Raw genomic sequence first — 11,975 nt, forward strand, 5'->3', positions numbered from 1 at the left:
GGTGTGGGCCGGGCGCAGTGGCTCACACCTGTAATCCTAGCACTTTGGGAGGCTGAGGTGGGTGGATCACGAGGTCATGAGATCCAGACCATCCTGGCTAAGACGGTGAAACCCCATATCTACTAAAAATACAAAAAAATTAGCCGGGTGTAGTGGTGGGTGCCTGTAGTCCCAACTACTCGGGAGGCTGAGGCAGGAGAATGGTGTGAACCCGGCAGGTGGAGTGTGCAGTGAGCTGAGATTGCGTTACTGCACTCCAGCCTGGGCGACAAAGTGAGACTCCCTCTCAAAAGAAAAAAAAAAAAAATTAGCCGGGTGTTGTGGCGGGCGCCTGTAGTCCCAGCTACTTGGGAGGCTGAGGCAGGAGAATCACTTGAACCTGGAGGAGCCAAGATCGTGCCACTGCACTCCAGCCTGGGCAACACAGCGAGACTCTGTCTCAAAAAAAAAAGAAAAAAAAAAGAATTGTTGGCCGGGCACAAGGGCTCACGCCTATAATCCCAGCACTTTGGGAGGCTGAGGCGGGCAGATTACCTGAAGTCAGGAGTTTGAGACCAGCCTGGCTAAGATGGCGAAACCCTTTCTCTACTAAAATTACAAAAAACTAGCTGACACAATGGCATGCATCTGTAATCCAAGCTACTAGCTACTCAGGAGTCTGAGGCAGGAGAATCGCTTGAACACAGGAGGCAGAGGTTGCAGTGAGCCGAGATCATGCTACTGCATTCCAGCCTGGGTGACAGAGCGAGACTCCGTCTCAAAAAAAAAAAGAGTTGATAACTACTCAAAAGTTGTTAACCACTAAAAGGAATAAAAGACCACTCTTACTCTTAAGGGATACAGAAGTAGAAAATGCAGAAAGCAGCAAAACTAGCACTTTGGGAGGCCGAGGCAGGCAGACTGCTTGATGTTGTGGCGCAGGAGTTCAAGACCAGCCTGGACAACATGAGGAAATCCCATCTGTATTTAAAAGGCTTCTGGCCTCTTCAGAGAGGCTGGCTATTGCAGGAACCTGAAACCTCCTATGGTTAGGGCATAGTCCAATGGTGGTCTTTAGGAGTAGCCCACTGGGTAGCAGAGAAACTTGCTGGAGGACACAGAACCTGCATAGCTCACTTTCTTCAGGTCTTTGCTCATCACATTTTCTTTCTTTTTTTTTTTTTTTAGACGGAGTCTCGCTGTATCGCCCAGGCTGGAGTGCAGTAGTGAGATCTCGGCTCGCTGCAAGCTCCGCCTCCCGAGTTCATACCATTCTCCTGCCTCAGCCTCTCAAGTGGCTAGGACTATAGGCACCTGCCACCACGCGCGGCTAGTTTTTTTGTATTTTTAGTAAAGACGGGGTTTCATCATGTTATCCAGGGTGGTCTCGATCTCCTGACCTTGTGATCTGCCTGCCTCGGCCTCCCAAAGTGCTGAGATTACAGGTGTGAGCAACCGCACCCAGCCTCAGATACCATATTTTCATAGAGATTTTCCTGACTAGTTTGCTTAAACTTATAATCCTCCCCTGACACTTTATATCCCTGTCTCTACCTATCATCAATATTTGACATACAATATCTTATCCTTAAAATATTTCATTTATTGTCTGTCAGCACCATGGGAGCAGAGATTCTTTTTGTCCAGTTTATTCATTGCTGTGCCACAACATTAAGAATTGTGCCTTGACTGGGTGCACTGGCTCATGCTGTAATCCCAGCACTTCGGGAGGCTAAAGTGGGAGGATCACTTGAAGCCAGGAGTTCAAGACCAGCCTGGACAACATAGACCCCATGTCTTAAAAAAATAAATCACTCCTTGTACATAGTAGGAGCTCAGTGGATATTTCTTCAGTATTGGCTGAATCATTATTAGGGTTAATCTTTATCATCTAACATAGATCAGAAACTGTTTGCCAGCCTCCTCATCAAGTGTGTGGTGCAGTTGGAATTGATACAGACCATTGACAACATTGTGTTCTACCCTGCAACGAGCAAAAAGGAGGATGCAGAGCACATGGTTGCGGCCCAGGTAAGAACAGGAGGCCTTGGGAAGAGCATCCCTGTCCATAGGGAGGTTGCTTTGATGTAGTGGTGTGCGGGAGCCAGCTCATACTGGCTTTCCAGAGCCCGTTATGCTCGTATCTTTCCAACCTCACAGTCAGTGATGGCATGTTGATGCTTAAAATTGGCCTTAATGGGAGTTATTTACATCAGAGAAAAACAGCAAAGACTAAACATCAGGGCTTCATTTTTTTTATGTACATACCCCATACCCCAGAGAGTGGGTGTATCAACATACCACTGCTCAGATGCCACCTCACTAGTGTTAGTTATCATAGGAACTATTCCCCATAATTGATACAGAGTTTAATCACAAATAAGTGAGAAGGAAAAATATATATAAAGATCCCAGTTTTTCCTTCAAAAATTTCATTTTTTGTTTTGTATATGCAACTTTTCTACATATGAGATTCTTCTTTTGTTGTTGTTGTTGTTGTTTTGTTTTTTTGGTGAGACAAAGTCTCACTCTGTCACCCAGGCTGGAGTGCAGTGGTGCAATCACAGGTCACTGGGGCTTCAACCTCCCAGGCTCAGGTGATTCTGCCATCTTAGCCTCTTAAGTGGCTGGGACTACAGGCACATGCTGCCATGCCTAGTTAATTTTTTACATTTTTTTTGTAGAGATGGGGTTTTGTCACGTTGCCCAGCCTGGTCTCAAACTCTTGGACTCAAGTGATCTGCCCACCTCAGCCTCCCAAAGTGTTGGGATTGCAGGCATGCACCACCATGCCCAGCCTACCTATCAGATTCTTGAAAACATAGAGAATTGAGTGTCCAAAAGTTGGACAGTAATCCTACACCATGGGTTACAAATGTCAGTGCTTCAGGGGCTAGCAGATCCCGTGAGAGTGAGTGAGTGAGTAAGCGAGTGAGGCAGGCTGGGTAGGGACTGTGGTAAACCAGAAATCTCTAGCCCAGTCAAAGCCCCTGCCACCTCTCAGCTGTAGCGCCCAGTTACCATCCAAGTGGGTTAAGTTGTGACAGTTTCTAGTGTTTCAAGAGTAGCCAAAATCAAGATTTTTTTTCATAGAGGAAGTCATGTTTTAAATAGTAGCAAAAAATAATGTAAATTTTATTACTGCTGGAAATAAACAGCAGTGAGTGTCCTTTTTGATTTTTAAATTTCAGTCACCTTGTTCAATAAAGTTTCCTAGCATTTCATACATGTTTCAAAAATGCATTCCTGGGCCGGGCACGGTGGCTCACACCTGTAATCCCACCACTTTGGGAGGCCGATGCAGGCAGATCACAAGGTTGAGTTTGAGATCAGTCTGACCAACATGGTAAAACCCCATCTCTACTAAAAATACAAAAATTAGCCGGGCGTGGTGGCGGGCACCTGTAATCCCAGCTACTCAGGAGGCTGAAGCAGGAGAATCACTTGAACCCAGGAGGCAGAGGTTGCAGTGAGCCAAGATTGAGCCACTGCACTCCAGCCTGGGTGGCAGAGAGAGACTGTCTCAAAAAAAGCATTCCTGTAATGAAATAATTGGAGACACACACACTCCTGTTTATGCAATGGAGGCAGCACTGGTGAAACTGAAACTCTGGCCAGCCAAGCCTAGTATCATGGAACAGCTCAGTGTGTTCCTTCACCAGCCCGTGAGCAGAGTCTAAATGGAAATGTTTCAGGGTGTTGGGGAATAAAGTGTGTCTTACAGAGAGGATGACTTTGGGAGAGGATGACTGCCATTGTCTGCAATCACAATGCCAGAGCATTCCATCTTCTTCACTAGCTCTTCTATCCTCTGTCCTGTCCTCTAGCAAGACACGCTGGATGCAGATATCCACATAGAGACGGAGGATCAGGGCATGTATAAGTACATGTCTTCCCAGCACCTCTTCAAGCTGTTGGACTGTTTGCAGGAATCCCATTCATTCTCAAAGGCCTTCAACTCCAATTATGAGCAGCGGACTGTCCTGTGGCGAGCAGGTAAGGCCATACAGCAGATAAAATAGATGGCCACACTGGTCACCATCCTAAAACATTATAGTGTTTGGAAAATGTGCAAAATTTTAAACATAGCTATAATAACAGATATTTTCATGCTTGAGGGGGAGAGAAGGGAAATATTGGATAGGTTTCATCCCAGTACATGGTAGATTCTCAGTACGTATTTGATGAAAAGACAAATTGAGGCCGGGTGCGGTGGTTCACACCTGTAATACCAACACTTTGGGAGGCTGAGGCAGGCAGATCACTTGAGGCCAGGAGTTCAAGACCAGCCTGGCCAACATGGTGAAACCCCATCTCTACTAAAAATATAAAAATAAGCCAGGCGTGGTGGTGCATACCCATAATCCCAGCTACTTGGGAGGCTGAGGCAGGAGAATCGCTTGTACCCGGGAGGCAGAGGTTGCAGTGAGCCAATATTACGCCACTGCGCTCCAGCCTGGGCAACAGAGCAAGAGTCCATCTCAAAAAAAAAAAAAAAGACAAATTGAAAGTTGGAGAATTGAATTGATTTAACAAGTCAAGAAATTTTATGACTGGGTGTGGTGGCTCACGCCTGTAATCCCAGCACTCTGGGAGGCTGAGGCAGGCGGATCACTTGAGCCCAGGAGTTCAAGACCAACCTGGGCAACATAGCAAAACCCCATCTCTACCCAAAAAAACTATATGAAAATTAGCTGGGCATTGTGGCACACACCATACTCAGGAGGCTGAGGTGGGAGGATCACTTGAGCCTAGGAGATGGAGGTTGCAGTGAGCCAAGATTGCACACTGCACTGCAGCCTGGGCAGCAGGGGGAGACCCTGTCTCAAGAAAAAAAAAAAAATTTACATTAAATTAAAAGTTAAATATGACATAAAAAATGTGGCAGTCTAAGAAAAACAGAAACCATTCATCAGTTTTCCAAGCCTTTTAGGGGTTTATTCACTTTCCTACCTCCAAAAGTAAATACATAAACCCTGGAGGTAAATAATATTTTTTTCAGGATGTTGGTGGGATTCTCATTATTTTGAACTTTGCATACAAGTGATACTTTATATAATTTTTGCATTGTTACCATTACTTTTTGTTGTTGTTGTTGTTGTTGTTGTTGTTGTTGTTGTTGTTGAGACAGAGTCTTGCTCTGTTGCTCAGGCTGGAGTGCAGTGGTGCGATCTCGGCTCACTGCAGTCTGTACCTCCCAGGTTCAAGCAATTCTCATGCCCCAGCCTTCCAAGTAGTTGGGTTTACAGGCACGTGCCACCATGCCCGGCTAATTTTTATATTTTTAGTAGAAACAGGGTTTCAGGGCCAGGCGCGGTGGCTCCAGCCTGTAATCCCAGCACTTTGGGAGGCCGAGACGGGCGGATCACGAGGTCAGGAGATCGAGACCATCCTGGCTAACACGGTGAAACCCCATCTCTACTAAAAACTACAAAAAACTAGCCGGGCGAGGTGGCGGCGCCTGTAGTCCCAACTACCCGGGAGGCTGAGGCAGGAGAATGGCGTGAACCCGGGAGGCGGAGCTTGCAGTGAGCTGAGATCTGGCCACAGCACTTCAGCCTGGGTGACAGAGCGAGACTCCGTCTCAAAAAAAAAAGAAACAGGGTTTCAGCATGTTGGCCTGGCTGGTCTTGAACTCCTGACCTCAAGTAATCCACCCGTCTCAGCCTCCCAGAGTTCTATGATTACAGGCGTGAGCTACTGCACCTGGCCTTGTTACCATTACTTTTTGTCCCCAAATATTTATTTTAACCCACAGTTAAAGAATGTCATTTTTCTCTACAGCCTTAAAATATCCAGCTGTTTTATGTCTTTGCCTATAATAAGGTTTTGCTGATGAGAGTGGTTTGCACGTCTGTAAAGCTGATTGGTACTACTTTGTTTTTAAGAATGTGTTTTTATTTTTTTGTTTATTTATTTATATTTTTGGGTGGGGAGACGGAGTCTCACTCTGTCACCAGGCTGGAGTGCAGTGGCGCAATCTTGGCTCACGCAACCTCTGCCTCCTGGGTTCAAGCAGTTCTCCTGCCCCAACCTCCTGAGTAGCTGGAACTACAGGCATGTGCCACCACGCCCAACTAATTTTTGTATTTTTAGTAGAGATGGGGTTTCACCATGTTGGCCAAGATGGTCTTGCTCTCTTGACCTCGTGATCCACCCACCTCGGCCTCCCAAAGTGCTGGGATTACAGGCGTGAGCCGCCGTGCCCAGCCTAGAATTCTTAAGAGCTGTTACATTTGAGAAGCCAAAACTAATGGCTTCACCAGCCAATAAGCAAAGTCTAAATGGAGAGCAGGCCAGGCAAGGTGGTTCATACCTATAATCCCAGCACTTTGGAAGGCTGAGGTGGGTGGATCACTTGAGGTCAGGGGTTCGAGACAACATGGCGAAACCTCGTCTCTACAAAAAATACAAAAATTAGTGAGGCGTGGTGGCGTGCACTTGTAGTCCCAGCTAGGCAGGAGGCTGAGGCAGGAGGGTAACTTGAGCCTGGGAGGTTGAGGTTGCAGTGAGCCTAGATTGTGTGCTGCACTTCAGCCTGGGTGACAGAGTGAGACTCTGTCTCAAAATAAAATAAAATACCAATAAATAAATGGAGAACAGTACAGGGCATTGAAAAATGAAGTTCTTATACAGAGGATGACTTTTGGGGAGTTGTAACTGCCTTCATCTGATATCACAATCAATCTGTATTAAGAATATATATAAAATGGGTCGAGGACGCGATGGCTTCAAGGTTACTTCGCGGAGCTGGAGCGCTGGCCGCGCAGGCCCTGAGGGCTCGCGGCCCCAGTGGTGTGGCCGCGGTGCGCTCCATGGCATCTGCAGGTGGTGTTCCCACTGATGACGAGCAGGCGACTGGGTTGGAGAGGGAGATCATGCTGGCTGCAAGGAAGGGACTGGACCCATACAATGTACTGGCCCCAAAGGGAGCTTCAGGCACCAAGGAAGACCCTAATTTAGTACCCTCCATCACCAACAAGAGAATAGTGGGCTGCATCTGTGAAGAGGACAATACCAGCGTCGTCTGGTTTTGGCTGCATGAAGGCGAGGCCCAGCGATGCCCCCGCTGTGGAGCCCATTACAAGCTGGTGCCCCACCAGCTGGCACACTGAGCGCCTGCACTAAGTTACTCAAAATGTGCTGTAAAGTTTCTTCTTTCCAGTAAAGACTAGCTGTTGCATTGGCTCCTTAAAAAAAAAAAAAAAAAAAAAAAAAAAAGAATATATATAAAATGTTTCAGGCCAGGCTCAGTGGCTCATCTCTGTAATCCCATCCCTTTGGAAAGCTAAGACAGGAAGATTACTTGAGTCCAGGAATTTGAAACTAGCCAGGGCCACATAGTAAAACCCTGTCTGTACAAACTCTAAAAAATTGGCTGGGTGTGGTGGCTCACGTAATCCCAGCACTTTGGGAGGCCGAGGCAGGCAGATCACCTGAGGTCAGGAATTCGAGACCAGCCTGACCAACATGGAGAAACCCTGTCTCTACTAAAAATACAAAAATTACCCCGGTGTGGTGGTGTGCGCCTGTAATCCCAGCTACTCAGGAGGCTGAGGCAGGAGAATCGCTTGAACCTGGGAGGCAGAGGTTGTAGTGAGCCGAGATCGCGCCATTGCACTGCAGCCTGGGCAACAAGAGTGAAACTCCATCAAATAAATAAATAAATAAGCCAGGCATGGTGGCACACATCTATGGTCCTGGCTACTCAGGAGGCTGAGGCAGGAGGATCATTGAGCCCAAGAATTGGAGGCTGCAGTGAGCTATGATCATGCCACTGCACTCCAGCCAAGGTGACAGAGCGAGACTGTGTCAAGAAAAGAAAAAAAAAATAAAACAGATGTTTTAATATTTCATGAAGTAACTAGATTTCTAGTTCATACACAGTTATCAGCATTATCTTAGAAATGTGCACTAATTATATGAATGTCTGATCTCTAGGTTTTAAGGGCAAGTCTAAACCCAATCTTCTAAAACAAGAAACCAGCAGCCTGGCCTGTTGTTTGAGGATCCTGTTTCGAATGTATGTTGATGAGAACCGCAGGGATTCCTGGGAAGAAATACAGCAGAGACTTTTAACGTAAGAAAAATAGTTTCTGATTAGATTTCTACCTGCCATATATAAAATGTGTCACAGCAATACTGTGGATTGAAAAGAGTGGGAGAAAAATACATGCTGACACTCTGACAAATTATTTTCCTTTTTATTTTTTCTGTTTGGTGACTCTCCCATTTCACTTTTCTTAATGCCCTGAAGAGGGCAGAGCCTTATCTGTTTCACTGATAAGTCCTTGCTTGAGCCCAGGAGTTGAAGGGTGCTGGGAGCTACGCATAGAAACATGGACAGTGAAAACTGCTCCTAGCAGTGAGCAGGCTAGATGGAAGTCCTGACTGTGGCTGGAGCCTTGTGGTCTTAGTTAGGTTACTATCCCTCTTGGGACCAGGTCCTCTTTAGAACTGTTGTCAGCAATAACATCCCATCATTCCGTCTTTCCAAGAAGAATGTGATTTAAATAATATAACTAGGATGTGCCTAAAAAATTATCCAGAAATGCACCAATGGGGAGAGAGTGGAATACTGATGAGGAAGCCACAGCCAGAAAAGTAGGTCTTTGCCACTCAGCTTCCTGGGCATCAGTAGGATTCTGATGCCTGAGCTTTCTTTTTCTCCTGTAACGTTTAGAAACAGTAACACACAGTGCTGGCAAATGTGTGGTGAGAATGCACTCTCCTGTATAGCTCGTTGGAATGTACAGTGGCATGATCTTTCTGGAAAGTAGGTGGGATACCAGGAGCCCTAAAGTGTTCATTCTCTGTGACTCAGTCATTCCACTGTTACAGAATCTGCTTCAGAAAATATTTTAGAAATAGAAACCAGGAATACCACACAGAATATTCACTGAAGATGTATCAGGAGAAAAAATTTTAAGCAGCTCAACTAAGCTATGATATGTCCTAAATTACGATATTATGAAATATACCCATTAAAAGTGCATTTTTTTTTTTTTTTTGGAGATGGAGTCTTGCTCTGTTGCCCAGGCTGGAGTGCAGTGGTACAGTCTTGGCTCACTGCAACGTCCGCCTCCTGGTTTCAAGCGATTCTCCTGCCCCAGCCTCCTGAGTAGCTGGAACTACAGGCACGCGCCACCATGCCCAGCTAATTTTTGTATTTTTAGTAGAGATGGGGTTTCACCATGTTGGCTAGGATGGTCTCACTCTCTTGACCTCGTGATCCACCCACTTCAGCCTCCCAAAGTTCTGGGATTACAGGCATGAACCACCGTGCCTGGCCTAAAAGTGAATTTTTTTTTTTTTTTTTTTTGAGATGGAGCCTCGCTCTGTCATCTGGGCTAGAGTGCAATGGTGTGATCTTGGCTCACTGCAACCTCCATCTCCCAGGTTCAAGCCATTCTTCTGTTCTTCTGCTTCAGCCTCCTGAGTAGCTGGGACTACAGGCGTGCACCATCACACCTGGCTAATTTTTGTATTTTTAGTAGAGGCGAGGTTTCACCATATTGGCCAGGCTGGTCTCGAACCCCTGACCTCGTGATCCCCCCACCTTGGCCTCCCAAAGTGCAGGGATTACAGGCGTGAGCCACTGTGCCTGGCCTAAAAGTGAAATTTTTAAGAAATGATTTTACTTAATGTGCGAACTTGTTCATAATACAATAAATTTTACCCCCAAAAAGAAGCTGCAAAAGTGTTTTTACTTGCAATTTTCAGCAATTGGGGCGTTTTATTTGTTTTTTAGAGTCAGGGTCTCGCTATGTTGCCCAGGCTGGTCTCGAACTCCTGGGCTTATGAGCTCTTCCTGCCTCAGCCTCCTGAGTAGCTGGGACTACAGGTGAGCAATTTTTCTTTTGAAATCTTAGCAGAAAAAAAAAAAACTGGAAGGAAATCTGGCAAAATATTGTCATATATCCCTTAGAATGATGTAACTGTTTTTTCTTTATAATTTTTTCTTTTATAATTTTTTACACTTATCAGTTACCTTACAATGAGAATAAATAACAAGTCATATAGTGAAAAGAGAATTAATTAACTAAAGGAGGCACTAATGGCTTATTTCAACTTTAGCCCAAAAGAGAAATACTTACAGTCTTATAAAGTTTCTGTAAAGGAGATATGTAAGGCCAGGCGTGGTGGCTCACTCCTGTAATCTCAGCACTTTGGGAGGCCAAGCCAGGCGGATCACAAGGTCAGGAGTTTCAGACCAGCCTGGCCAACATGGCCCTGTCTCTACTAAAATTACAAAAATTAGCTGGGCGTAGTGGCGGGTGCCTGTAATCCCAGCTACTCGGGAGGCTGAGACAGGAGAATCACTTGAACCTAGCAGGTAGAGGTTGCAAAGAGCCGAGATTGTGCCATTGCACTCCAGCCTGGGCAACAAGAGCAAGACACTGTCTCAAAATAAAAAAAAAGACATATGTAAATGTCAAGTTTTTGGCATAACATGATTTTTTTTAAAAAAAGCAATTAAATGTGATTGTGAGGAGAGAAAGGCAGTTATATAATTGTGAGTAATAAGCTCCTATGCTACAGACATTGATTGAGCCCAGCCCTAGCCATGTGCCAGGACTGAACCAAGTTATCACTTAACATATTTATTTCATGTAATCCTCACAACATCCCCTTGAGTTTGAACTTTTTTTTTTTTTGAGACAGTCTCACTCTGTCGCCCAGGGTGGAGTACAGTGGTGTGAGGTCAGTTTACTGCAACCTCCAGCTCCTGAGTTCAAGCGATTCTCGTGCCTCAGCCACCTGAGTAGCTGGGATTACAGATATGCACTACCACTCCCAACTAATTTTTCTATTTTTAGTAGAGATGGGGTTTTGCTACATTGGCCAGACTGGTCTCAAACTCCTGGCTTCAAGTGATCTGCCTGTGTTGGCCTCCCAGAGTGCTGGGATTATAGGCATGAGCCACTGCACCCGGCCAATTTTTTATCTCCATTTTATAGCTGAAGAAACTAAGGCTCAGTGATTTGCCCCAGATAGCACAACCAGAGTGGGTGCTCAGTGGTTACTGCAGTGGCTGAGCTCAGAGGCTCAAGCTTACATCTATAATTCCAGCACTCTGGGACACCAAGGCAGGCAGATTGCTCAGCCCAGGAGTTCAAGACCAGCCTGAGCAACATGGTGAAACCCCATCTCTACTAAAAATCAAAAAAGCCAGGAGTGGTGGCACAAGCATGTAGTCTTAGCTGCTTGGGAGGCCGAGGTGGGAGGATCAGCTTGAGCCCGAGGAGGTCAAGGCTACAGTGAACCATGGTCACGCCACTGTGCTCCAGCTTGGGCGGCACAGCAAGACCCTGTCTCAAAAAAAAAAGTAATTAAAAAAACATGTTAAAATAATTTAAAAAATAGCACAAGAATGAATAGTTCTCCCCTGAATGTGAGATGTGAATCAATTGTTTGATATGCCCTCACCTCTCTAATTCTTCTAGTGTTTGCAGTGAAGCTCTTGCCTATTTCATCACCGTGAATTCTGAAAGCCATCGGGAGGCCTGGACAAGTCTCCTGTTGTTACTTCTAACCAAAACTCTCAAAATAAACGATGAAAAGGTATGAATAAGTAAACGCTGACATTTCCACTAGGACATAAAGTTTGGGTTGGCTTTTCATTCAAGAGTTTGCAGTAACTGTTTTCTCAGTTCTCCCAAGGATGGTTACATGACTAGCACCATTCTAGATGCATTGGAGAGAAATTAATTCATTACAGAAAATGGGTGCCACAGGATATTAGGGCTTTTTCCCTGGAAGAACCCTAGTTGAAAAGGCTGATATTTAGACCTCATGTGTTGCTGTTAGGAATGGTATGGTGATTTTCAGTGCAGGAAGAGAGGGTTAAGATTGTGAAGTACTGGTTTTGACCTAGGAACCTGCTTTACAAAATAAAAGAGCTGTTGACTTTTGGCAGCAAGACTATCCAAATTTAATTAAAGTTAAATATAACCGAAAGAAGCTTTAATTTGCAAGGTTTTCTTTCAACTTCT

General features: G+C 45.4%; 2 protein-coding genes across 4 annotated transcripts in view; both read left to right on the forward strand.

Moving 5' to 3' along the window:
* ARFGEF2 (ADP ribosylation factor guanine nucleotide exchange factor 2) overlaps positions 1–11,975 on the forward strand; it is a 114,092-nt gene that overhangs the window by 98,028 nt on the left and 4,089 nt on the right. For 2 of the 3 annotated variants that reach the window (XM_023195315.2, XM_023195316.1), the window contains exons 35-38: positions 1,880–2,010; positions 3,807–3,975; positions 7,921–8,059; positions 11,427–11,544. In XM_023195315.2, coding sequence (XP_023051083.1) covers positions 1,880–2,010; positions 3,807–3,975; positions 7,921–8,059; positions 11,427–11,544 — 557 coding nt within the window. Of the gene's footprint in view, positions 1–1,879; positions 2,011–3,806; positions 3,976–7,920; positions 8,060–11,426; positions 11,545–11,975 lie in introns of those variants that run through there. The other variant, XR_002727087.1, reaches the window with a different exon arrangement.
* LOC111528600 (cytochrome c oxidase subunit 5B, mitochondrial) lies at positions 6,663–7,200 on the forward strand. The gene has a single exon (XM_023195317.3). It carries the CDS (start codon positions 6,705–6,707, stop codon positions 7,092–7,094), a length of 390 nt encoding a protein of 129 aa, XP_023051085.1. The 5' UTR covers positions 6,663–6,704; the 3' UTR covers positions 7,095–7,200.

Source organism: Piliocolobus tephrosceles, chromosome 20 (assembly GCF_002776525.5).
Source record: "Piliocolobus tephrosceles isolate RC106 chromosome 20, ASM277652v3, whole genome shotgun sequence".
In the NCBI taxonomy this organism is placed as follows: domain Eukaryota; kingdom Metazoa; phylum Chordata; class Mammalia; order Primates; family Cercopithecidae; genus Piliocolobus; species Piliocolobus tephrosceles.